Source organism: Ornithodoros turicata, chromosome 7, assembly GCF_037126465.1.
Source record: "Ornithodoros turicata isolate Travis chromosome 7, ASM3712646v1, whole genome shotgun sequence".
NCBI classification, from domain to species: domain Eukaryota; kingdom Metazoa; phylum Arthropoda; class Arachnida; order Ixodida; family Argasidae; genus Ornithodoros; species Ornithodoros turicata.
In genome coordinates this window covers 44,144,998-44,171,562 of record NC_088207.1, presented here as the reverse complement: position 1 = coordinate 44,171,562, position 26,565 = coordinate 44,144,998, and the positions used below count along the sequence as shown (strand labels likewise).

The following is a 26,565-nucleotide window of genomic DNA, read 5'->3' as shown; positions in this document are numbered from 1 at the left end:
TCACCATCATATGCCTTCATTCTTTGCGGTAATTGAATCTATTTTGAGAGAAGAGGTTTCCCACAAACATTGAGAAATGTACCCGACGCAAGTGCTAGCATTACTTCACAGTAAAATTGTTGGGAGCATAAAACGTACTTCAATGTGGTTCGCGAGTATCACAACTGTAGACGATGTAATATCGATCAACAAAAAGTAACGTGCTTGTAGTCTACCACCTGCATGTGAAAACGTGCGCAACAGTAATGATTTTCAGCTCAATACCCCGGGAACAGGTGCTGCAAACCCATCTCGTTAATTTGCATGTAGGGAGACCTGAATCCAAAAAGAAAACGCGAAGACCTAGTCCGTTTTCGCTACTTCGCAGTAATTACTCTGCGAATCTCATCTAATCCAATAGAGTAATCTACTTGATCTTCGCAGTCTTCAATGGTGTGAAACATGCATAAAAACCATGATTCTGCACCTCACGGCTCCAGAGAATTTTGCATATAGCTCCGTCTTTGCGACTAGAGAGAACGGCTGCGTACGTCAAGGCACATATAAACTGTCTCTGTTACACCATTCTTACTTACACGTGAAGGGAGCGGTGCTGTTTGGGTTCTGTAAGGCGCATGAGTGCTATCTCCGTAAGAGCTCGCCCGCCTTTTATGTCTGGGCGACAGCGGCGGAGGAGGAAGCCACTGTCTTTTCCTTCCTGGAGAATCGCCGTGGCCACGCACCAGGGACTGTAAAAGTGAGATCGGACAGCCCATTCTTCCCATTGGCTCATCGAGCTAATTCTAAGGAAAATTACCATTTTTCGAATTCGCTACTTCGCGTTGCTCAGACCAGGAATGAAGCCCGGATGTACCGAGAGGCCAGCGGAAAGTCGCTTTTGTCGAGTCCTCCTTCCTTGCCTTGTATGCAACGTGGGAAGTTGTAGTTTCAGTGGAACGGCTTTAGCTAGCCTCGCTAATCGAGCGAGCGCCCGTCGATTCGTTCAGCAGCGACCGTTGTCAAATGATGATGATTAACGTGTAATTATGTTGTGCGACCCGGCTTGACGAGAGCGTTGTTCTGTTTGTTTTATGTTCGCCGTTTGTCTCCTCTGTTCCTCCGCATTAGCGCCGCGAAGCAACTGTGGCGTGTGGAGCGGTGGACAGACGCAGAGTTGTACGTAACTCGTTGCCCAGTAACCAGTTACTTCTTTCGGTAACGAAGTAACGACCTAGTTACTTTTCTAAAAATTGTAACTAATAACGAATTCAGTTACAAAAATCGCTAACTCGTTACTCACGTTACTCGTTCCTTTCCTTCGTTTACGCTCGGCTTCAACATGGACGACATGGTCAGTTAGTATGGGGAAATTCCCGAAATCTCGTACGCGTCAAACACGAGGTGACCTGACCTGGATGTTCAGCTCCTGGGAGCCTCTGGTCGGCAGTCATTCTTTTGTTGAGTCCTAAGGTGACCGGCATGAGGAATGCCGCAACACTTCCGGGTCGTGTCATTGACCATGAAGGCATTCTTGGAAAAATACCCTGGATTTGTTTGTGGGCGTGGGTGTTCTCTCTCAGCAGCTGCCAATGGATATACTAGAGTAACTAAGATGGGTAGAAATCCAGCGAACCGGTAGAATGTAGGAAGGGAGTTGCCTCAGGACAGAAGCCGCCGATATTTCGAACAAAGACTGTTCTTCTTACAGTCTCTGTTCGAAATATCGACGGCTTCTGTCCTGAGGCAACTCCCTTCCTACTAGAGTGACTAAGTTCGCCGAAACTCGGATAATGAGATGGCATTGTCATTCTCTGCTGATTCGCCGTGTTGTTGTAAAGTGGGTCCACCTGACGTGGACCACGAAATCTCGGGTTTATTATATGCAGCTCGCGCGTGTCATTGGCCTAGCAGCGTATCCCGGGAAGAAACCTTAGTCCCTGTATTTTCGCTCCCACCTCCACTCTTGTGGGCTCCAGTGAGGATCACTCGTTGGTTTATAAGATGGCACAGATGAAAGTCTCGTGAGTGTGGCCTGGGTTGGACAAGACGTTCAGGGTGAAGGCGGCAAAAGATGACGGGAATGTAGCATTTTAGTGTCTTCTTTGCCATCCCGAACTAAAATGACCGAGTGCATCCCACCCGTCGCATTCGGATTTGAAGAAGTGTGCTGAGGTAAGCGTCTTCAGTATTTTAGATAGCTGTAGCAGTTACCGTATCGATGATTACACGTTAAAGGCACTGCTTTCTACGAATGAATCGAATACCTCGTGGCGCCATGATTTCCTCGACCTCATGACCCATCAAATCGCCCAAAAAAGCGCACCTTTTACCATTACGAATCCTGTAGGAAGACGGCGCATCAAAAACTAGGAGGAACCCCTCGGGCTTCGTAGCCCAAGATACAGTGGTGAGTCTCTCACCCTGATGGGAGGCCATCACGTTCCACGTGACCTGACGCCAGCCACTCGAACGTTGCCCACCTGCGTGCTGCTGATGAGGTCCAAGAAGGCCGAAATAGTTGTCCAGTGCTGGTGTGGCAACTTTGGGACTTGTAAACACATATTCTACGTGCAACCAAAGAGCTTCGGCTACCTCCTCCCCGCCCCCGTATATATGACCTAAGTGTGACTGTTATGGATGCTTTCCACAACCAGCATCAACTTTCCTGGAGCTGTTGTTGAAAGCTGCCGAAGCCACTCGATCTCTCCTAGGTCCACTTCAATATAATCGATTAGTGGCTCCAACTCATAGGAGCCGGCACATTGCTTACGGCTACGTCTTCAACGCAGTGACTATCTCTGTGGCTGGTTTGGGCGTGCCACTTTACTACAAGGATGCTTCGATCCTACCTGATCTGACCTTCAGGAACCTAAGAAATGTCGCCGCATGTGCACTTATGAAGGCTTTCGGTTATGAAAGTATGGAAGTGAGCGCAAACAATATCCATCAATCCGTTTGTTATCCGTAGGCAATGTACGATGCGAAGGTGTCTAGTGCAGGACCAGATCCAGATGGAGGGTTACCGTCAGAGGTGCCAGCAATCGAGGTTGCTTATGGCACATACAGAGACGAAACCATTCTCTGCGACGCATTGCCAGTTTTACTGTGTGGAACACCCCTCCAATCCTTATCCAATACGTGCAATAAGACTGTTAGATATTTCCTCCCGTATTGTAGATCTTGCAGCGCGGGCTGCATGCAGTCGACCACCGCCCTTTTGCCCTCGGCAAGGTGCTGGGCCGGGTGCAAGCCCTGTACGGCATCAGGGTCTCCGTCGCTTTTGGGAGTTTCTTTCATCAGCCGGCCTCTCCCATCGTGCTTTGATCACCTCAACTCCATCATATTTCATAATCTACAACTGGCATTGAGGCAGGTGGTGGTCAAAGGGCTCGCCTTTGTCGGGGAGTCCGCCCAGGGAGAATGAGTGTCCTTGATCGACTTCTAAAGAAAGTGTCGAAGGAAAACCCGGGAAAACCCCCGACAGCCGAACCCGGGTGCTTCCCAGTCTCGACGTGACATGGCCAGCACGCTAACCACTGAGCCACGCGAGCTGGTATTACTTTTTACGATTTTAGCTGCGCTATAGGTTCGATTCGATAGCGGAACCAATCATTCGACAGGTTCCCCTGTATCCATTCGAGGTGTGCACGTGCGCTTCTGCACGGAGGGTTTCGTGCCATGCGAAGGCATGTCATGGGCGTTGCATGGTCGCAACAGAACGGAACAAAGAAAAAAAAAAAATAAGAAAGCGCCCTAAAATATTTATGTACTGAGCTCTGACACAGCTGTATTGGACGGTCAACATTTATTTCTTTACAGGATATTTACATACAGAAGACACTACACAAACACTTATGATCGTATGTACATTTGAAGTATTCGGTATCACAGACACTCAACAGTGACTAAAACATTCACCCTCGAAACGTGAAATGAGAGCAGTGGAAACTATACAGGAGCAAACTGTGTTGAAGAAGGGGACATATGTTGGCACGGGACAGGACGGACGAAGTTGTACGAGACGAAGGCCACGGAGTTCTACCACCCGTCATAGCCACCGTCATAGCCACCACCATGGCCGCCGCCGTGGCCGCCGCCGTAGCCGCCACCGTAGCCGCCACCGTGACCATGACCTCCGTCGACGACTATGATGTTGCTGCGTCCACCGTGGTGTCCGTGGTCGTGGTTGTGCTTGACGTGCTCATGGTGAGCCTTGTGGTGTATGCTCTCGTGGGTGTGTACCCTGCATATCCAATACGAGGACTGTGCCTAAGTATGGGCCACCATTTCCTATAGTATCTGACATACTTACGGGATGTGCACCGGGTATGGGTGAGGAATGGGCACGAACTTCTGGTGGTACACTTTCTTACTGATGGGAATGGGTATGGGGATAAAGCTGTGCCCACCCATCATGCCTGCAAGGGCAGCGAGCTTCAACATTTTCTTTTCCATGCTGGGCTGCACCAAAGTCAAGGCCACTACCAAGGCTACAACTGCGGCCGCAGATATACTCCTGGAGGACCTCATCTTTGCTATCTGCGTAAAGATAAATGACGAAAAGAATCAGAAAGCGGTGCAAAACGATAATTTCGAATAGTACACAATGTCAAATGATAGATAATGCCGCAACACGGCGTTACTTCATCGATAGAGTAAGTCCTGTAACACAAGAGATGCAAGGAAGACATCGCACGTACTTGTTGGCCGGATTCACAGCGCGCGCTGCTGAAGAATAATGCTGAGGAGCTGCTGAAGCAACTGATACCAGGTCTCCGTCCATGCCGCACAATATATACCCCACCCTTTCTCCTCTCCCTATGCGCGGAAAACGAAAGCTTCCTTACTTGAAATACGCTGTCAGTTTGTGGAGGAAAGTAACGGAACGCTTCTCCAAAGTTCCTCCACCCATTTTTGGATGTTCCGCGTGCGGTGCTCTAGGGAATCTAGTTTTTTTTTTTCGTAATTTTACGTGACTTGATGGGCTGTCTTCAGTCATGCACGGCCTCTTATTTGTTTACCCAGACATTTGAAGTGCGAGTCGACAGCCCTTCAGCAAACAGATTGCGACGTGCTTTCCCAGTTACTAAGAATCAGTTGTACCATAGCCCTACAACTCCTAGAAAAATAAGATAATTTTAGTCCTATCGGAGACTAGATGTATATTTCCACAACCGTTAGTCCATATAGAGTCTATACTTGCGTGGATGTGGATGCGAAGCTTAGGGACTATTTTCAGTGATGGTGAGTAAATTTCATGCTTGAGGACTGAATAGGGCTGTAATTGCAATCGAGGTATCTAGAGGCTGTAATTGCTACCAAATTAACTCTTTTTTTCTTCGACTGTAGATGTCGAGGTGAAGAGGAATACGTATATTACTTTATATTACTACTGCAGGCGCTGAGGTCAGATAATCACCTTTTGATTATTGACGGGATGGAAGAACCTGTATGGGGGAGCCGGCGGTATAAGCACTATTCACCCGATATTATTTTAGACGTTGTTATATCTAGAAATTACTTCTAGAACTATGACGTCATAACTGTAGCTAAGAGTTAAAAGTTGGGCGGTTCGGCGTCTCACATTAAAAGCGCTAAAAACCATCAGTGCCAGGATTAAAAACAAAAACAAAACAAACAAACAAACAACGGACGGAACAAGAGGAGACAAACAACTGCACTGAATCATCCCTGAATCATCCTGAATTATCTCGGCACTGAAGGTTTTTAGCGCTTTTAGTGTAACAGTAGCTGCACTGCACAACAGACTGGCAATAGCTGGTGTGGAACTTTCACCTTTTCGTTAATTCCTCTTCATGTCCCAAGTAGTTTTTCGTTCGTGCCGTTGCCAATTACGCGTGCCATTTAATTAATGATACAATAGGAGCGGCAATGGCTCGACGTTAAAAAAAGAAGTACCGAATACTAGAACGCTCGACAGCACCAGTCATCCATCTCTTTGCTGAAATTTACTTCCTCATAATTGACGGCTCACGATTCTCGTTCGTCATATACCCGTTCATTGCACGGAGCTCCTCTATCATGGAGTCTTTCAAGGCTTGTCAATGAAACCACCGAACGAGGAGGAAAGTGGCATTAAACTCCCTCCCTAATTTTAGGACCGAATATTGATCCGAGCTCCTGGTATAGAATTAAAGCCGTACCGTTTGAACCAATTTTCCGACGAAGTGGTACATTGATCGCGCCTTCGTTGAACTATGTGCGGTTTCTTCTTCTGATGCAAGCAGAAAATATAGGATTTCGGAATTAATTTCTCTCTCGAACAATGTGGCTTTTACTGATGGAGGTACTTGATAGGATAGTTCCCCGCCAAACAATCTTCAGCTTCTTTCGCCGGTGTAGAGCCGCCGAACGCTATTGACATAGTCGCATTTCTTTGGAGCCATTAAGCTTTAAACTTGTTGACTTTAAAGTATGCTTATCTGCTAAGCTAACAGAGCTCCCAGGACAACTCAAAAATGAAAGTTAGTTACCTTTAGCACTTGCTGACGTTATCATGTCTTGACGTATAGCAGAATATATTCAATTTCGAGAGCTTGCAAGTTGGACACCCCTACGCACATTGTGCTGCTTGGGCCGGATCAGCTTACGAGTAGCCCACTTTCCTGCCGACAAACATCAGCCGGAAGTGAAGTGTTAGCGTTCAACCAAGCGCTTAATGTCAGGGGCATGCATAGTTCCCGGCGTTCGGCAGCTCGCTTTGATTTGCTGTCAGAGCGGTTTACTGCTGCGTGTGCAATCGCTTTGCGTATATGCGTAAGGAAATAGCGGGTGCACACTCCGCGTAAGAAGAACGTGCGTAGTGTGAATACACTACTTGCTTCTGTACGCGAGGCGAGGATGACTTACGTACCGCTATGTAATACTGCTCCGACGTACTACAAAGAGTGATGGTTGAACGGTTTATCATGCTTAACTGTTTTTTTTTTAAAGTAAATTTCGATGTCTGTTGCGCAACTACGCAGAAGAAGGAACACCGAAATACTTGTGTGCGAAGCGCACAAATATCCCTGGTGTAAATGCCACAAATTGAACCTCTGTATGCAATAAGGGGATAAGTCGACTTATCCTGTTTTTATTATTTTTGCTGCAGTGACATCTACGTACAAGTATGTACCTGCCAAAGAAAATTTAGGATCATATTGCAATTTATTGGCCCGCCACAGGTGGGTAAGAAACGGGAAATGCATGTGTGTCAATGGGACGGACAATCAGATCAGGCCCCTTTTCTCGGTTTGGGATTTTTTGACTTATCTCCTTATTGCATACAGGGGTTCAATTATTCGGAATTGTCTTCTACTGTCATCTATCATCCTAGCTTTACAGCTATTCGAGGTGGTGCTTACTTTACCATATTTCCGGAAAAGCAAACAGCAACAGGTCGACTCTGCCCACAAATCCAAACACAGAGGTAATGTGTCCTACGTTTCCTTGACCGTGAAGAACACACACGACGACACACGAGAAGACAACAAGACGACACGAGCCTTGTGTCGTCCTCGTCGTACATTACATCAGCTCGATTGCACCATTTGGTATTTGTTCATCAAACTTAAAATATTTCTGTTATTGGCTTAGGCCGGCGCATGACGTTTCCGAGTCACGACCAAGTGCGCATGGCGTGCTTCAAACTGTTGCTTGAACACTGATCATGTTGCGAAAGCACTCGCCTGGGAAAAATGGACATGTAACATGTTTGCCGGACCAGTGACAACGAATAAAAGTAAGAAATAACACCGGTGATGAAATGGTGGGGGCACTATAGGAGTATCGGTAACGATATGCAGATCGCGTTACCATAAATTTGTAACGGAAATACTTTTCCGAAACTAATTTAAAAACGCATCGCAATCCGCACTTCGATACGGGAAAAAAGTACCGATTGCGAAAACTGCGTTACGCACAAAACTGCTCACAAGGCAGCGAGGAGGGTGTATTCGTTCATGCATGCGTTCACAGGGCATGCGCTCACAGAAGAAACGACGTCCGCCTCAATCTTGAAACGTTACCCCCTTATTTGGGAGATGGACCAATGAGTCCACTCCACGGGCAATAGGGGAGAGAGGGAAATGAGGGGGCTGCGCAGACAGCTGAACCACTTGCATAGCGAATCGCATGTGAAAACAAAATGAGTACAGAAGCAACAAATCGGAACAATACGAAAAAAAAGGGGAATAAAGAATGTGCTAGTTAGGGATGCAGGACTTAGCGCTGAAGTAGCTGGTATTTAACGTCTCGGCTTGATTCCCTTGCTGTTTCGATCGATTTTCAACTGTTTATTCTCTAAGTCTGACACCCGCACCAGTCGGGCATGCAGGTGTAGCACCACTATTATACTACACAAAAGTTATACTACATGCATGAGCTTCACTGCAGTCGGAAGCACTGACGCTTAGACATTACAACAACGACTTTCTGAGACCCTCTCAGGGGTCTAACATAAAAGGCAGTGCGTGCTGAAGTCCCCCCCCCCCCCCAAAAAAAAAAAAAGGTTTACTCGTGTAGATACATACTCTACAGAAAAGACACCGTAGCAGCGGGAGACGGTTGGACGAACACCGAAATGAAATTTTCAACTCAATTATATCTCCGAAGCAACAATCAATAATGAACGAATTAATTATCTCAGGAGGTTTCAACGCTGGAAAAAAGAGAATTGGCGTTAGAGCTTCTGAAGCAACGAAACGAAGCCTTTAAATATGGGAGAGCAAAAGAAATTGGATGGGACGACGTGTCCGGAAGCTGGGGTTCCATTAGTTCGCCGCACACGCATGTTGCAGGAAGTTCATATCGAACGCAGGGGATGTGTGTAACGACTCCGACGTTACCATGAGGGGTTTTGTTCACACTGAAAAGATTTGGGGTAAGAAATTCCGCAGAAGGGAAGAATGTTCGTAGAGAGCGGTGTCGTGTAGAATAGCGGGAGCAGACACAGTTATAATGGTGTGTTACAACATGTAAGTTTATTAATTTATTTACCTGAAAGACCGATATTTGGCGGTCAAGGAAGGTAGCACGGTAAGTAACAACACGGAACGCACACATGACAATATTTAGCTAATGGAGTTCTGAAGAAAATTCTCGGGAGCAGCTGAGCAAGAAGATGACTTTGGGCTTACAACCCACTCTTGAAGGCGGCTTATTCCATTCGCGATGCTGTGCGAAAAAAAAAGAAAAAAAAGAGCACAAACAAAACTCTCCTGCAAGTCAGTATGCTTCTTCGAGTGTTACGATCCGTATTATAATTTAAGTAATTATGGATTGATGAATGATGGATCTTACACAGAGTTCTGCTATTTTTTCCATATGATGTACATACTATATTGTGCAAAAGGTTTATGCGCTTAAGCTTTCTTCGATAAGCTCCAGATACTGTGTACAATTATGTTATTGGCAGTCTTGGGTAGTAACTAAGTTACTTTTAACTAGTTACTGTAACTAGTTACATTTCCATAGAAGTAGCTTTTAACTGTAACTAGTTACTATTTTGTGAAAGTAACTGCAAAATGTAACTAGTTACTCAAATGGAAGGACGAGCATAATAAAGTGCAAGCTATGGAATAAGACGTACCCGGCAAACTGGACGTCAACTTCAAACCTTCAAACCTGAAAAAGCATCTTGAGGCGTGTTCCTCGTTCTAGTGTATGTCTCTCTCTCTCTACACGATACGAAACGCGTGCGTGTCACCGTGCTCTTCTTTTTCACCGCGATGCGCCAGGTCGCATGCACATGTCGTATTTTTCAGTGTGGGATAACCGCGCATGAACTTATACTGCTTCTGGTTAAGTGCAAAACAACTTTTATTGCACTTCAGTAAGTATAAATAAATGTATGTTTTTAACAATTGTATCACCCTCTCACGGTCATTTTTATAAAAAGTAACTGTAATGTAACTAAGTTACTTTCTCTTGGTAACTGTAACTAGTTACTCGACCAAGAAAGTAACTATAACTGTAACGTAGTTACTATTTTTGGCAGATAAACAGTAACTGTACTTACCCAAGACTGGTTATTGGTGTTTCTCTCTCATACGAATTGTAGGTAAATCGCAAGTCTCTTCTGAACGCTTTTCAGGAAATCTACTTGCGCCTCGGTAGTTCAGTCGGTAACGAGTTGGCTTGCTGAGCCCAAGATCGTGGGATCGATCCCGGCCGAGGACGGTAGCAACGTGGGGGAGGTAAACATTGCTTCCGGCACCGTGTGTCGGAGATTTCCGGCGCACGTCAAAAGAACCCCCCAAGGTGGTCGAAATTATCCGCAGTCCTACCATGTAGCACGTGCAGCATGTCGTCACACAAATAGGTTGACACACACCTAGCGTGCAAACCTACTCCAATTGCATTATCATATATGGTGGTGATGTTGATTGGAGTGTTTCATTCTGACAGACGATACTCTGCCCCATTGCCCGCGGTAATTTGGTGAAAATATGTAGAAGGAGAAGTTTCACGGTAGTGCATAATGGTGATGGTCGATCGATTGATTATAAAAAGAAAGAAAAAAAAAAGGCTCCACGTACATGGAGACCAGCTATTTCATGATGTACCAGCTACTCCAGGGTGTATGTGTACGCAATATAATTGTTTTCAAAATATTCTAATGTTTTTCGATACGAGGGCAATATTGCGACCGGTGAAAGAAAAAGCCAGGATGAGGACCGTCTACCCCAGAAAACATAGTCTATGCAGCAGCTTTTAACAGCTGCGATGAAGAAAGAAAGCGATAGAAAAGAGAGAAAAAAAAAAGAAAGCTCGCTTCAAAAATATGTATAGTTCATCAAATATTTCTAGAACGTGAAGAATGTTCTGGGCAAGAGCGTTTTTCATATTGCGGTTTCTAAAAATCGATTTTTCGTGTTGAAAAGAATGCGAATTGTGCGCGCATGCAAGATAGCCGGTGACGAGACAGGTACGACCACCTCTTGCATCCACTCATTGATCGGTGGTCTATTGCATTTGGCTGTGCGCCACACCAAGTAGCAGCAGCAGAAGGAGGAGGTGCGACCAGGTCGTGGAGAAGACCTTTTCCAAAAGTTATTTATACGTTATCGCTCAGAGACACAAAGAGCCTTGTTCTACCATATAAGATTATCGTTCGATGCCTTTTGGTTTAGTGAAATGTTCCTTGAAAATTTAAATATTTTAGCCTACATGGGTCACGGAACGTGACTGTGTGGGAAACTGAAGTCGTCTTTGAGAATGCAGCCTTCATCGAAAGGCGGGGGGAGGGGGAGAGTGCAGCAAATGTATTGGCACATTTTGCAAGAGAGCACCGCAGAGCATACCAGCATGCTGAAAATGAAAGAAAAAGGAACTTCTCCAATATATCTACTGCTTGTGACTTTTTTTTTTTGCTTTTTTCGTGCGTTTTTTATGTATTCGCGCTATAATATTTTTCTAATACCCTCCAATTTGAGTTATCATCATGGAAGCGTCATTCTTGACCAATGTGACAATGTCGCGTTGACTATGAAAAAACAGGCAAACACCGCATTTCACAGTGAAACAGCTGGAGGCCAGAGATGCAATTTGGCGAAGAAATATTTGATCGCAAAAAAGAAAAAAGAAGATGAAGAAAGAAAAGAAAAAGAAACAAATATGTTTGGGTCTGATAATTCACTGTCCATTCTCCCATACATCCTAGCATTGGAAAGGAATGTTTCGTCAGCGAGGAACTACCAGTTGGCTATGCGATGGCATACCGGGGGCCATCGCGCAGGAAACAGACAACAAAACTTAAAAGCAAAGGGAGTAGTCTTTGTTTCTCTCACAGTATAAGATGTACAGACATAGGCATCACACACTCTCTGTACGTTTCGAAGAGGGAGGAATTCTTGCAGACGACAGCCATGAGACAGAGAGCAATTCTCTCGTCTGCTTTCGAAGCTATTAACGGGTGGCAAGCAACTGCCCTGCGCCTTCTGCTCCGGATCAAGACCATCGCCACAGTGCCGGCGCTGGAACAGACAGCCGTAGCTCGGTAGAAAGACCAGACTCGTCACTTACTAATGCGGTAATGCCTCAGTATTACAAGGCTCATTGTGGGGGAAAAGGCGCCGTCCGTTGTAGTGTCAATTGGCGCCCTCTGGTGTCAGTATACAAGGGGAGATATATAGTAAATATGGATAGTACATAAGAGTATACGTATAAGATATGTGTAATAGGTGATAGTAGTATATGATTAGTAGTGGTGATAGTGATAGCTAATCAGTAATTAATAGTAATAAGCATTAATTAAGATAAAGTAAGGAAAATTAAAGATTGAATTGATTACTTGCAGACTGAAATTAATTCAATGAATTGTAGTGGATTGACAGTGGACTAAATTTGAATGAAGTGAACTAAATGCGAATTAAGTGAATTAACGTTATTTAAATTTGAATTAAGTGAATTAAATTTGAATTAAATGTGGAGTAGGCGCGAGACGTCCTTTTTTATTTTATTTGATGTGCTACCGCCGCGAAGCAACTGTGGCCATGAGCGGCATACAGATATGTACAGTAATGAGAGAGGACAGCAGGAAGGAGTAGGGGACAGGGGGGTTAGTATGCGTCCTGGGCCGACTTCAGGGGGAACTGTGCCGACATTCGCCTGGAAAGTCGTCGAGAAAGCCCAGGGAAAACCTCAGACAGCACAGCCGGTGGTAGGATTCGAACCCACCACCTCCCAGTCTTCAGCACGACCTTGGCTGCGAGACGTCCTAAAGAGAGTTCTTAAATGCTGAGGCATTTAACTCGCATGAATTTCATTGATCGCTCCCCCAAGTGTTTAAATAACGAAGTCATTCGCGCCTCCAATACGCGTATGAAATAAGGGAACATCGTGTTTCTGCAGAGCTTGACCATCGCAAGGTACGTAAACATTTTGCAAGCCTGGGGTACACAAGGATGTCCGCAAAATCTATCGCTGGAAGACTATAGACTACATGGCAAACAATCAAGCGATAATTCGTGGACACCAAGGGCGCATCCAGCGCGCTTCCGCGCTTCAATATGCACAGCGCTGCCGTGCATATTTGCGGGAATTTTGGTGGACGCTAATTGATGGGCAGCCGCTTTCGATGTGTGATGCAATATCTCTGGTGCTTAATTCATCCTGTCCTCCCGGTGCCTCTACATAGAGTGAGCACACACACAAGGGGACGGGACGCTCCAGCGTGTTCTCTCCAACCTCATCAACATCGCATACGTAATTTGAAGCTACATTTTATGCAGCGTGTTGTTGAAGTTCTGTTTCGTCTCAATGACTCGAGCACTAAAAGGATAAAAAGCAAAGCTACACTGCTGCGACTCCGGGTGTTGCCTCCGCTCCTGAAGAAACACCAAGACGAGTACGTTCCGGTACCCGTTGCGCGCATGTTTCACTGATGTAATTCTCAGCGAATGATATTCGCACACGGTGAAAACAAATGGCATTATATGCGAATGACATTCGTCCCTTTCGCTTTTCCCTCTCGCACCTACTGCGTTGCCTCGTCGGTGCCTTGTGATACTTAGCCATCAGAGCGTCGTCCGAAACGCAACAATTTTGTGAAATAATCTAATGTCTCGCTTAGTTTCGAGAAAAATAAATACAAAATATAACGACTGTACCTGTATGTAGTTTCACATGTTCGTCCCTGCAGTGACATCATTTGCGAATGACATTCTTTTTCTTCTATAGCTCGATGCAATACAAACGAATGACGGTGCGAATATCAGTCTATGGAAATGTCATTCAGTTTGTCCTGTGACTGGGGTATTAGAAGCATACTACCCGAGCTGAAGTTTTACATTTTGATCAAAGCTCTCCTGGACTGTGTACTCTGCTAATCTGATTATTGTGAAGCGGCTCTATCAAGCATATGCCGTTGTGTATGAAGATATGAAAAGTATGCAAGGTATCCCAAGCAGCACAATGTACTGAAAGTCGGGTGCAATAGGGGCGGACGGGTAGGTGGAAGGCCTTGAACAGGCTCGTGAAACTAAAGAACATTGATAAGACACATACCGTCCACCCCTATTGCACTCGACTTTCAGTACATTGTGCTGCTAGGGATAAGAAGGAAATGAATTGTGAAGCCACATTCTTAGCATCAACGTCGAAATCTGTGCGCGCCGACAAGCTTCCACGTGAGATAATGATATGGATATTTCCCGTCGCATGTGTAAGAACCTGCCATGAACTATCTCACGTGCATTGTAATTCATGAACACCACTCGAAAGTTTTACTTCTAGTATTTCAAGAGATAAGAGTTTGTCCTCCTTTTTTTTTTTCTTCCTGTGTTGTAGACAAAATATTTCATTCGCATCAACGTGATCAAGACTGATTTCCAGTCTTGATCACTACTCAAAGGAATATGCACTTCTACGTGATGGATCATGGGAATGGTCTCCAGAACATCACAGCGCTCTGTAGCACTCAACTTGATGCACTATATCGTGAATCGACTCCAATGCCAAATGGTGCGTAAATATAGGGCTGTCTGCTGATTAAACAACGACTCTGACAGATCGCACTCCTTCTACGACTTGGCTTCCATGCAAGCCTGAACTGATCCTTTTAGGTCTTACACGCGTGATCGTGCATTTTAGAAACGTGAGCACTCTAAAGCGTTATATAGGCGTAGAGGAGCGTTGGCGCGCGAGAAGCAACACGAGGTTCTCTCCCTGCGGTGTGTACACAGACATGTAGGGGAAGCTGTCTGGGGTCACTACTTTCCATGTGAGGTAACACACAGGAAAAGCTTTTAACCCCTTCACGTTAAGTGTCGACGGATGGTGTGCTCACCAGTATGAGTTGACAGTTGCTCGCGTGGGTGCTGTCTCGTAAGCCAGAATCTGTGGCAGACAATCAAGATGGAAGCAGGAACGTAAGCTTTATCTGAGTTCTCTTTCATGCGATCAAAATGTAAATAACGCGAGTTGTACTTGAAGGTCAGGAGTTATGCTTTTTACCGCACAGCTATGTACACACTCGTGAAATGCATCGCGTATAGTGTTTCTTTCAAATCCAGTGCCGAAGGGTCCTCCTGCACGGTATATATACCTTCTCGCCATGCGCAGGGAACATGCGAACTCATGGCGTACCGTCTAGTACGACTCACAGTGGTCATTCGTAGTATGCTTCGGGGCTGGTTTTTGTGGAACTTGCTATTAATCCTCCTTCGGTGCCGAGTTTAAAAAGCACGGAAAAGTTCTTACCAAGGCTGAGGTGAAGTAGTACAAAATAAGCACGCAATCTTGCAACTGCACTAGCAACAAAAAGTGATACACTGAAGATAAAAGCGATAAAAATACTCCAGTGCAGGGGGCAATAAAAAGGGATGAACACAACAGAGCACTCACTGACAAACCAAAGGGTTTAATCAACAATTTCCAGCCCGGTTTTGATCTCTTTTTAGATACAATGAATGACACTTGAGTGGGCGGACGTTCTTGCTATACCGTCATTAATTCTGCATAATTAATTCGTTCTACCATATAAGGCATAGCCGGTGAGACACATAGCAGAAAATGCCCCTGTCACCACTTATGCTTGATTGTGTCGACGAGCTGTATCATAAAAAAACGAACATCTCTCCACTATTTCATGTGTGCGTGTGTACATGATTGCGGCGAATTTTTCATGATTCTTTGGTCAGCGCCGAACTGTTAGAGATTGTCTAAAACGGCCGTGATGGTATAACCCCAAGAAAAAGCAAGTAGCATGAGCCCATGAATGATTATCACAAGTGTATCCAGCTGCTCTTAGCTACACATTGCTATGGTATAAAAACACCACGTTACAAGATAGCGCTCGGAAGTAAAAGTCTTGCCGTCGCCGGCTGTTTCAAACTTTTTGTTCTCGAAACTGAATACGCGATCAAGAAGAAGAAAGCAAGTCTTGGAATGCTGATTACAATACCACTACCACCCAGAATGCATAAAGAATAATACTTTCTTTCTTTGTTCTCGATACTTCTTGTCAGAGTTGGCCGAGCACTGACTGAACTGCGTTGCAAATGACATGCCCATTTGTACAGCTTCTATTCTATGCTAAACGTACAGCTTCCAGTTTGAGGGCGAGTGAATGACCTCACATTTGAGGACGTCCGTCTGAGTGTATAATAATTCGAGCTTTCGAATGCTGTATTCATGTACACAGGTATAGCGCTTTCAAGTTGCAAGGGCGAACTCCGAAAGCTGTCAGGCGTGGATGTGCCTTGAAAACTTGCAGGAAGTTGACCGCGCGTTGCGAAGGCTTCATGGCGTGTCCCTCTTTCCTCGAAGTCAATTTGAACTGTAGAATTTGTCAAAAGAGACGAAACAACGAGCGAGTATACGAAAAAGACTCTTTGCTTTCCCCTGAATGTGAGAGACACACACAAAAAAATAAAAGCAACGAAATGTCGTTAAAAACCAAGCCGGAAGCTTTCTGTCGAAAGAAAGTGGGCACGACGAGCAAATGACGTTACGTTGAAACCATGCAAAGTTGTAAACTCGATAACAGGTAGTTTTGTAGTTTTTTTTTTCAAGCTAGTGTGTGTGTGTGTGTGGGGGATATGTTTAATGCTGACAAAAAAAAACAACATTTTTTTCCGCATTAAGAATATCCCCCCCCCCCAGCTCGGTATGCGCCAGCGAGAGACGAGGACAATACGGCACACAAGGACACAGGACAAGCCGGCTTGTCTTGTGTGTTCCTTGTCGCCGTCTCTCGCTGTTGCCGATCCAGTTAGTACATGCGAGCTGGCACGCAGTTACTGCTTTGTCTACTGATAGTATTCATACTGGTTGTACGGCTGAAAGATAAGCCACATCATGGTTTAGGAATGTCTGCTAATTGCAAATTTGAGAAATGAAAATAAATGCTCAATGTTAAAGGGGTCCGACCTGTCCTCTTTTCTTCTTAAGATTTCACTCATTTACCGTTACAGTTTGCAAGCGTAGCGACATCAAATTGTAGAGAGACCAAATTAGTGCGCTCGAGAAGGTGCTCCAACTCTTCGCTTTGCGCTTCCCATGGTGGGTTCGTGAACCACGAGGTCGTGGGTCAGGACTCAGATACACGATTCTTTACCGCATAGAAGCTCGTCGATAAAAGCAGGCTAGTCACGCGTAACATATACGTAATGAATAAATAAGGTATTGCGCACCGTAAACGAAACAAAAATGTTTAATTCTCTCAAGTAACACTGTCGTACCGACACAAATTTCCTCCTGCTCTTGCTCATCTTTCTGAATCCAAATTCCAAGTTTGCCAGTGAACGAAAATAACGTAATATTTAATTTCCTGCTTAGTTTACGATAAGTGATAATTGAGTCTACGCGGAACGACCAGGCGTTGAAAATCTCTCTCTCTTTCTCTCTCTCTATATATATATGGTCTATAAACCGACTATTTCGATGTTATTATTCGTTTTAATTATATATCGAATATACTTTTATATATCGAATACAACTTTTGTGCGATAGAATGCCCCCCCGGAAGAAACAAACCCTAGTACCAACCATCACTTAATTGTGAATTTCACTGCATTTTTTTTTTGCATGTTAGCGCCGCGAAGCAACTGTGGATATGAGCGGCGTACTGACGTGGACAGACGGAGAGAGCACAGCAGGAAGGATTGGGGGACTTAGCAGGAGGAGGGGGAGTTAGTATGCGTCCTGGGCCGACTTGAGTGGGAACTGTGCCGACATTCGTCTGGAAAGTCTTCGGAAAACCCAGGGAAAACCTCAGACAGCATAGCCGGCGGTAGGATTCGAACCCACACCTCCCAGTCTACAGCACGACCTTGGTTACCACGAACGAGCGGACGCCTTAGCCCACTCGGCCATGCTGCTGGTCCACTGCATTTGAATTTGCGCGGCGCTAACACGAAATGAAATGGAAATAAAAAATGTATTTGAATAATTTTGCAATCTGACGCCCTTCCTCCGTGTGCACGGTGTGAACCGTAGAGGGTGCCAAAGTCTTAACGCCGGCTAGATACCGCCATAACAGCTCGTTCCACGGCTCGGACCACAGTTGCACAGACCAATCAAGTCTTGTCGAAATAACCGCTGCTGTTAGAAAATACACCTCATCTTTTGTTTCCTCGTCCCTCCGCTTACATTTGCACCACTCCCACCAAAAATATCCTCCAGAGCCTCGTTTGCGAGAGAAATAAAGCATCGGCAATCAGAAATTACAAAGGCAACCTTCCTGCCTCCGTGAATACTGAAAGGCGTTTGCGTGCGAGGCGTGTGCACTGCTCTTGACACGGAACCCACGGCACTGTGCCACGGTCTGTGGAGCAAACGGCACGCTCTGGTTCCGCGGCCAAGGGGAAAGAATCATCTCTAATGGCCATTCACGGGACTTCCGTGGCCTTCCAGGACGCCACCACCGAGGTCCGTTGCTCCCCGGAGAACGAGGCATGCCATGCGAAACAAATTTCCTACCTCCGAGTGTATGTCGTAAGGGGGCCCCCTTCTCGTAACGCTCTTTCCTTCCTTCCCCGTGTGTATCGGACATCCAGCGGAGATAGGGGTGTTTGGAAAAATCTTGGAAGTGAAAGCATCCGCGCTTCCTCGTGATTGCGTGCGTGCAGCTCGTAACGTGCGGCTCGATGCTTCTTTTTCTGTTTTGGATTCGAAAGTCCGTGGGAATCATAATGTAGATTTGCAGCTGCTGATGTGCGTGTCACGAGTAGACGACAGACGATCAGGCAAATGACTTATTCTTTCCTTGACCTCCTGTGAAGCATTTTGGACTGCTAAACACGTTTCAGCAGGCACTGGTTCTGCGAGAGACGTCTTAACCTTACTGTACTAAGGTACATTTATATTTATATTTACATACATTTATATTTTTTTAAATTCCGTGTTAGCACCGCGAAGCAACTGTGGCTATGAACGGCATGTACAGACGCGGACAGATTGAGAGAGGACAGCAGGAAGTCGTGAGGGACAGGGGGGTCAGTATGCATCCTGGGCCGACGTGTCCGCATGCTGATCCCAAGGTCGCGGGTTCACACCCGGCCAAGGACGGTGGCAACTTGGGGAAGGGACCACTGTGGCGTCGCTCGTGATCGCAGTTATTATTATTAATTCACACTCTTCTGTTTTATTGAGAAAAGAAAATTTCTCGAAAATCTAAATCGCGGATGCGGTTCAGCATAGACAACCTGGCGGTCAACCACAACACTGCTCAGTCTGGGCTCCGAAGAACATTTCCCCTTGTTTTCAGTCTTAAACCTCCCAACAGTGACCAATGAGAAGAGGCCTTTGAGGCCCCTTATCCTCCTCTCTTCCTTCAACTCGCTTCAGATGTTCGTGCGTCGTGGTTGGAGACTTCTGCACGAAGATGATAAAAAGGGTGAGAACCTGGAGTCCCCGAAGTCGTTGAGGTATACTTTATATCGCTACGTTTCCACGCCAACAATATGAACACGAACATGTTTTCTTTTGGCGTATATGATGAAAAATGCTCTGAACAGCTGAATCGATTAATTGATTGTTCAAACGTGAAATGTGGTCCTCATCAGTCTACCACGTTGGACTTTCCGGTCACACCTCATTCGCCGCCAGTTCACTGCGGTACACACACGTGTCAATAGAAAATCAATCTTGTAAGTTTTCAGTGAAGTAGAGGGCTTACAATGTGAAAGCTATCCACTGTATTTATGACGGGCACACGCAAAACACACAAAAATGTTCGACAAAGTCGCCAAGTATGAAAAAGCTCTCAACGTTGAGTGGCTCAACGCAGATGCGACTGAATAAAGAGGGTTGTTCATCTCGCCGCGACGTTTAGTCAATAGAGGAAGCGGCACATCTATTCTCGAGGGAATTCGTCGACAAGTTTGAAGCATGAGGGCGCTATACCACAGCTCATGTCCCAGTGTTGTGGTCGCTCTCGTAGTTGTGGAGGTAGTTGTTACAGTGGTGGTTAGTTTTTCTATTGAAGATGTTGTAACCGCTTTGCAGCGACTACCACAGTTTGCAATGGCAACCACTGCTACAAAAAACACTACTGTAGTTCAGTCGGATGCGGTAGCTGTTGTTCTTGTTGCGCTTGTTGCAATGCCAGTCGTGCTGTGGACGAGTTCTGCATAGCGGTACTGGAAAAAAAGAAAGAAAAAGAAATGGCATGTATACCAAGCATACCGGCACATACCGGCATGTATACCAAGCAGTACAACATCTTGGTCCAATATTGAGTGGGTATCGGCAATACTGGTCGGATATTGATCCGATATTAGACCGGCTGCCGATATCTAGACAATATCGGGCCAATACGTTATACTTTATATGTATATATATGCTGCAACCTCACCCCTCACATATGCTGCAACACGTCTGTATGCATACAGACGTGTTGCAGCATATATATAGTATAATGTAAAATATATAAAGTATATATAAAGTAAATGTATACTCATGGAACTATGCGGCTGCCGCATCGTTCCATGAGTATCTGTTTCTCTGCGTGCAGCCATAGAAGCCATGTTAATCTGTAAGTTTGAATTTCAAACACGTCTAGTATCATTTATTTGTTTCTTTAATGGCCTTTTTTTCCTGCATTAAAGTAAATGTATATATATATATATATATATATATATATATATATATACATATATAAAGTATGATGTATTTGGCCCGATATTTTCTAGATATCGGTAGTCGGTGTAATTTCTTTTTATTTTTTAATAAAAATAAAATAGAGACACATTGATTAACGATCGTGCAAAAACAGAGACTCACGGGGAGAATTTAGGCTCTTGCGGCCGTTCTTGGGCACAATAAGCTCATTCATTCATTCAATGTCGGTCGGGGTGCAACGTCATTTGACAATATTTCTTACGGTTCTGTTAACCGTTTTCCTGGTTGAAGTATTATATACCAGCACGTTTTCTCTCTGTTTACGGCGAAAAGTGCTCTGTCGTACGGAAAAAGGGTGTCGTATAAGCTTCCCGTACGTCCCAAATGTGATAAACGACTTCACAGCTGGACAAAGCTAAACCCGTTGGTAGCGCAGCTATTTTTCTCTCTTCTTCACGTTGCCGCCGGGTTGCGGGGCGCGATGAGGAGATGAGTTGATTTGAGGAGGCATTAGTAAGGCGGCATCGCGCCCATTATCTTTATATCGTCCTCCTAGCTTATCATTTCCACGAGAAACATATATGTTGCGGGGCCTGGAGATCTTTTTTTTTCTCGATCAGCTGCTGAGGGCTGTTTGCTTTTTTAAATGGTTATCTTAGTTTTAATGGGTATCTTTGATACCTCTTTGCAGGGTTCCACTAACGGTTTGAGCGCATACACAGAAGGTGGATCATAGGATACTTTAGCTTTTTATGGGGGGCAAGTCGCTGCAACTGCAATATCAAGCTTCTGCTACAGACCCTGGCTGTCGGTTGGCACAGATTAAGTTCCGGGTCGCGCTTTTAGGTTGCTTCTAAATGCAACGATTTCGCATACTCACAAAGTGCGTTGCTCTAGATACGAAAACAATAATAAAAATAATAAATAAACGCACCACCTTGTTTTATAACCCTATTCAGTACCACAGAACAAAGCACGGAAGATTGGTCCATGGTGTAACCCAAACAGCTAGCAGGGATATGTCACTGACGTGAAGACGCGATAATTGCTGCACTGCAAGTGCGGGCAGGCTGGTGTCGGGTTATCGTCTAAACGAGGTTATTTTCTAGTTTTGCGAAAACTTATCCCCTTAGTTTTGACGTCCTCTTTGCTTCTTGCATTTCGCATGAGTCAACTGCCACATTATGCGAATATTAGATGCAATGACCACGTGATTTTTCAAGAAGAAGAGACACCGACAGAATAATACGATAACTTATACGCTGGAGCATTAGTGCATGTCTGTCTTGAAGGTGAAGAAGACCAATGACAAGAGTAAGAGAGCGTTCTTACCATTACCCTCTGTGTACACTGTGCGATACTTGTGTGTTCCCACCGCTTGAGAATGGATTCGTACCAACCTTTTGGTCCATCTAAATGCTCACCTGGATGTCACCTATATAGTCGTGTTCAACGTAAGAAGGAAAAAGAAACTAGCACTGCAGAAAGGATGGCTGAACACAGAAAGGCCACGCTCGCTCCTCCGCGAGATAATGTAACCCATTATGCTCACTCTGCTTCCGTATTGGCTGTTAAGACTGGCCACGTGACACTACGCTGCAGGGTGGCGCTGCAGTATATCTCTCCTGGCGCTATATTACGTCCCCTTATCTCCGACGGTGTATGTATAGTTGACGGACTAGATTTCTTTTCCTTCTTAAGGAGAACACGACTGTAGCTCCAATGTCTGTAAATAAACAAATATTTCCTCGTCCGCTCTCCTGAATATGTAAATATGTAGGATTCACACGCAATGCTTTGTATATGAAATGTTTCCACGGCATTTCTACGTTGATTTATCACCCCGTGCTCAAGGAATACACTACTAAGTAAGATTATATCGTGTTAACTCGAAAAGTGGTATCATGAGTAAAGCCCCGTTTTCGTCTTGGTGGTCTGTTCTGCTGGCGTATCGTCCAGTAAATCCTAAGATCGGGAGGCAGGCTACATGTAAAATGCTTGTTGACTCGGGGCTATAGAAAAGGAAGTGAAACTATGTCAATGTACGTGCCTAAAATTATTTCCCACTGGAATTACATGTGTTTGTCTCTGCACGCTATAGCGCGCGTGTCTCTTACAGCTATTATCCGACGCTGCTGTTATGTAGCTCATGTAGCGCTCGCGATTTTCCGCGCGGAACGGATGAGTGCGCCTCTGCGAAAGTGAAACTATCTTTGAGAACATCCGCTTCCCCTCGTGGCACTGAGCTTCACGCTTGGCCAACGTCATATATATGGCCCACGTCTTTCCCTATATTTTTCGACTCCTGCCCCCAAAAGTCGTTCCGTATACACCGCGAAACCCGGCTACGCCAGTGCTTTCCAAACAAAAGATATCGTAGGGTACGTCATCTGTCAAGCATGGAAACGCCATTTGAGGAGTTTCGTTTCATTTGATGTTCGGCGTCCTTGAATCCATCGGTGTTTGAATAACGCTTCCAAGCGATCGCCTGGTGAGCTGCTCTGAAAGTCGATGGGAGAACGTAAGAAGAGGAGGCAAGCAAGCCGGCGTATACGATTGAACGGAAACATCTCCTTGAGCAACGTGGGGACGAAAACAGGACGAACATGGGAACACAGTCGTCGTCGGTTCTTGTCCCGTCCTGTGTTCGTCCTGATTTCGTCCTCACGTTGCTCCTCAGACTCAAGGAGATACGTTTCCGTTCAGTCGGTGGGAGAACCCGATGTGTTCTTTGGCTCTCGGAGTCTGACCACTATAGTTTGCCCGTTTTACCCATCGTGGGGGACCGGTTAACATTTTGCTGCTTAGCTTCGCGGTTGGCTCAGTTGTTGTGAGGGCGTACAAGACGCGTTGGATCACCCTGTCGGTCACTGCGAGACACCGTTCTGCGTTGTCCACAAAAGACGTTGCTTCTCTCCTAATGCAATACGATATACAAGGTGTTCGTTTGTATTCGTTGCAGATTTTTTAAATTACAAAACCTATGACAGCAGCATATATGTCCTTTTCGTAAGCTAGCTACCCCTGTTAGTAGGTCACCCCTGTTAGGGGTTAGGTTAGTATACCCCTGTCACACGGCAAATTGAATGTCATTCCCAGCGAATGATGCCACTGTCGATGATTAAGACACCAAGGCCGAACATATGGAGCTATAAACCGCACTAAGCCGAACCACACTAAAGGCCACGGCTGTCTGTGGGCACTTTAAATAAAATCAATCAATTACTCAGTCAATCAATAATACAGGTACATTCGTTATACTTTTGTTTCGTTTTCTCGAAACTAGCGAGACATCAGATTATTTCACAAAATCGTTGCGTTCTGGACGACGCTCAGTTTGCTCAGTATCACAAGCCAAGACAAGTAAGAAGCCTATCGGACCACACTTGGCAACCTGCATGGCGAGTGGGAACCAGGGTACTGCTCTGAAAAACAGTTTTAAGCCTTTCTTCCTTCATGTCAAAGGTTATTAAATTCGTAATAAAATATTGGAGTACAACTTCTCATTCGTTGTTTAATTTCTCCTAACGGTTTATCGTTTATGTTTTTGCTACCTTTCTCCTGTGCGGTGCGAGAGGGAAAAGCGAATGAGCTCCTCGAACTCATTCGCATGTAATGCTATTTGATTTCACCGTGTGATGCGGCGCGAATGTCATTCAGTGTCATCATCATTCACTGGGAATGACACTCAATTCGCCGTGTGAAAGGGGTATTACACGGCCCTGCGGACATTCTTTCGAAGCTAGTATGCAACTATACTAGATGACTATCTACCTAAAATTCATTAACTCCTTAATTAGGGGGCTCTCGGGCAAACGTGAAATGGCTTTCATCGAGGATTGTCTCCCAATTCTACTGTCTTACTTGCGCGAAAGTCCCGAATTCGAGAGATAATTAATGCATTTCAGGTAATTAGTTGTACAGTACTCGCACACTTTCTTCTAGGCCGCCTGGCCGTATAACCCGCCTGCAAAAACGGTTTCTACACTCTTAAAAATGAACTTCACCGCATAGCACGCTCCTAGCCAACCATCGTCTCGAATGATATCGTTATCTGCCCTGATGTGTTGAAACGGGCAGGCGTGCGCCTTTTTGGTGACGCTTATGCAATTCATAATTGTCACAAAAAAGGCGTACGCCTCCCGTTTTGAACAAATCAGGGCAGATAGGCAGATAACGATATCATTCGAGATGATGGTTGGCTAGGAGCGTGCTATGCGGTGAAGTTCATTTTTAAGCGTGTAAGGGGAGGATGACCATCTTCTTATCAGCTAGCGGCCAATAATCAACGATGGCTATCTACTGAACGCCAATAACCTGCTGAAGTCTTAAACCTCATCGTGAGATGTTCCCCTCAAGCCTGATTTGTCTGTGCACTCCTTCACAGTGAGGTACATCATCCGAGCAGCACAACATCTTGGCCCAATATTGGCGATACCAGCCCAATATTGGACCAATCTTGGACCAATAGTGGCGATACCAGATTGGACCAATCTTGGACTAATCTTGGCTTAATCTTGGCGATACCAGCCCAATATTGGACCAACCTTGAACCAATAATGGGCCGGCATTGCCAATATTGGTCCAATATTGGGCCAAGATGTTTTGCTGCTTGGGCGGCCACTTCAAAAAGCGCCCTTAATTTCTAGCAAATAAGGACTCAAGTCATCTTTCTCTTTATAATATAGCATGACAGAACGCACATAGCTGAACGGAAGTCTAAACCGCGGACTGCGATGTTTATGGATGCAACGAATTTCACTGCATTGGGAGCAAATTCTCACTCGTGTCCTTAACCATCTTATGGACATAAAACACCAACTCATCGTCCTCACCATGGAACGGACGATGAAGAAGCGAACATATCGTAGAGGTCTTCGGAGACCTCGCAAATTTTCTTGCGTTACCGCGCAAAACCCCATCGGGGTGATCACGTTATGAGCGCCGTAAAGAAATATTACGTCCAGCAAGTAACCCTGAAAGTGGAACGATTACGTTCTAGATACGAGATCTGCAGGTGATGGTCTCAAGATACGAGACTACTTCCTCTAGAGGCGTGGGCATTCAGTAATCCTTCTGACTCTTTCATTTGAAAGGAAGACGTTATGGATACATTACGTCTGCGGGAAAGAGAGGGGTATGCGATGCTATAAAGCCGGCGAAACCAACTTTAAGGCTGACTGCCCTATAGTGACCTATTGGATATTTCAACCGACGAGCAGCACCGGTTTGATACCTCATACATGTGCATTTGTGTACTCTATCGACCCTATACCAATTGACTTTAGTTTATTTCTTTTTCTCTTCTGAGATGCTTCTGGGTACTCTTTTGAGTGAAGTGTGGATAGCTAGGTGAGAAAGGCCATACGCTGACCACTTTGTTTCTTCTGCTATAGCGAACTGCTGCATTATTCACGAGTATTCTTTGCGTTTTGCGTTGATACTTGGAGGATGGGACTAGACCAATGCCCTTGACAAGTCGCAATGCTCTGTGTTTTCAGTGGAGCTCACGTACCTCATGAGGACAAAACTTGTCAGGAGAGTGACACTAAGGGACTTTCTTCCTCTAGCGTGAGCTACGTTGTCGTAGCGTTGCAGATACTCACTTTGTGGAAGGTGTGTCGGCCTTGACCTCCGGCTTAAATTTTGTCCCAGCAAAGATGGCGGCACCCACAATCACTCCTACCACCACAAGCACAATACCGACACTTTTCAACTCATTTTCTGCCCGTACCGGCTGCGATCCCTGCATAATATGCACCAGCGTTCACGGCGATACCTTTTTTTCTTTCGAAGACAACTGACTCGATCCTGGCCAAGGCTTAAGGCCATTAATAGCGATGCTGATAGTACTTCTGTCGTTATACGTTTACGTTACGCGACGAGTAGGAAAAATGAAGTAAACGATATATGTAAAGGCCGAAATAACTCTCGTGCAGTCGAGGTCAGAGGCAGCTGCAACTAAAGATAGCTATCGTGGCCATTAAAGCTGCTTGAACACTATTTGTAAAAATAATT

The 26,565-nt window shown here is 45.3% G+C and overlaps 2 protein-coding genes and 1 long non-coding RNA gene across 4 annotated transcripts in view; 1 reads left to right on the top strand and 2 right to left on the bottom strand.

Moving 5' to 3' along the window:
* Positions 1-26,565, top strand: part of LOC135399924 (5-hydroxytryptamine receptor 1-like) — a 299,523-nt gene that overhangs the window by 14,558 nt on the left and 258,400 nt on the right. The gene's annotated exons all lie outside the window — the stretch shown is intronic.
* LOC135399923 (uncharacterized) lies at positions 3,774-9,641 on the bottom strand. The gene is made up of 3 exons (XM_064631656.1): positions 9,607-9,641; positions 4,292-4,518; positions 3,774-4,222 (listed from the first exon to the last, which is right to left on the bottom strand). The coding sequence occupies exons 1-3, from the start codon at positions 9,616-9,618 to the stop codon at positions 4,018-4,020; spliced, it is 444 nt and encodes a 147-aa protein (XP_064487726.1). The 5' UTR covers positions 9,619-9,641; the 3' UTR covers positions 3,774-4,017.
* Positions 19,344-26,446, bottom strand: LOC135399922 (uncharacterized). The gene is made up of 2 exons (XR_010424452.1): positions 26,154-26,446; positions 19,344-20,066 (listed from the first exon to the last, which is right to left on the bottom strand). It is a non-coding gene; the product is annotated as an uncharacterized LOC135399922 (long non-coding RNA).

Coding starts and splice junctions, on each gene's coding strand:
- LOC135399923 (XM_064631656.1), bottom strand. Junction 4,223..4,291: donor CCATACCCGGTGCACATCCC/GTAAGTATGTCA, acceptor TTGGATATGCAG/GGTACACACCCACGAGAGCA.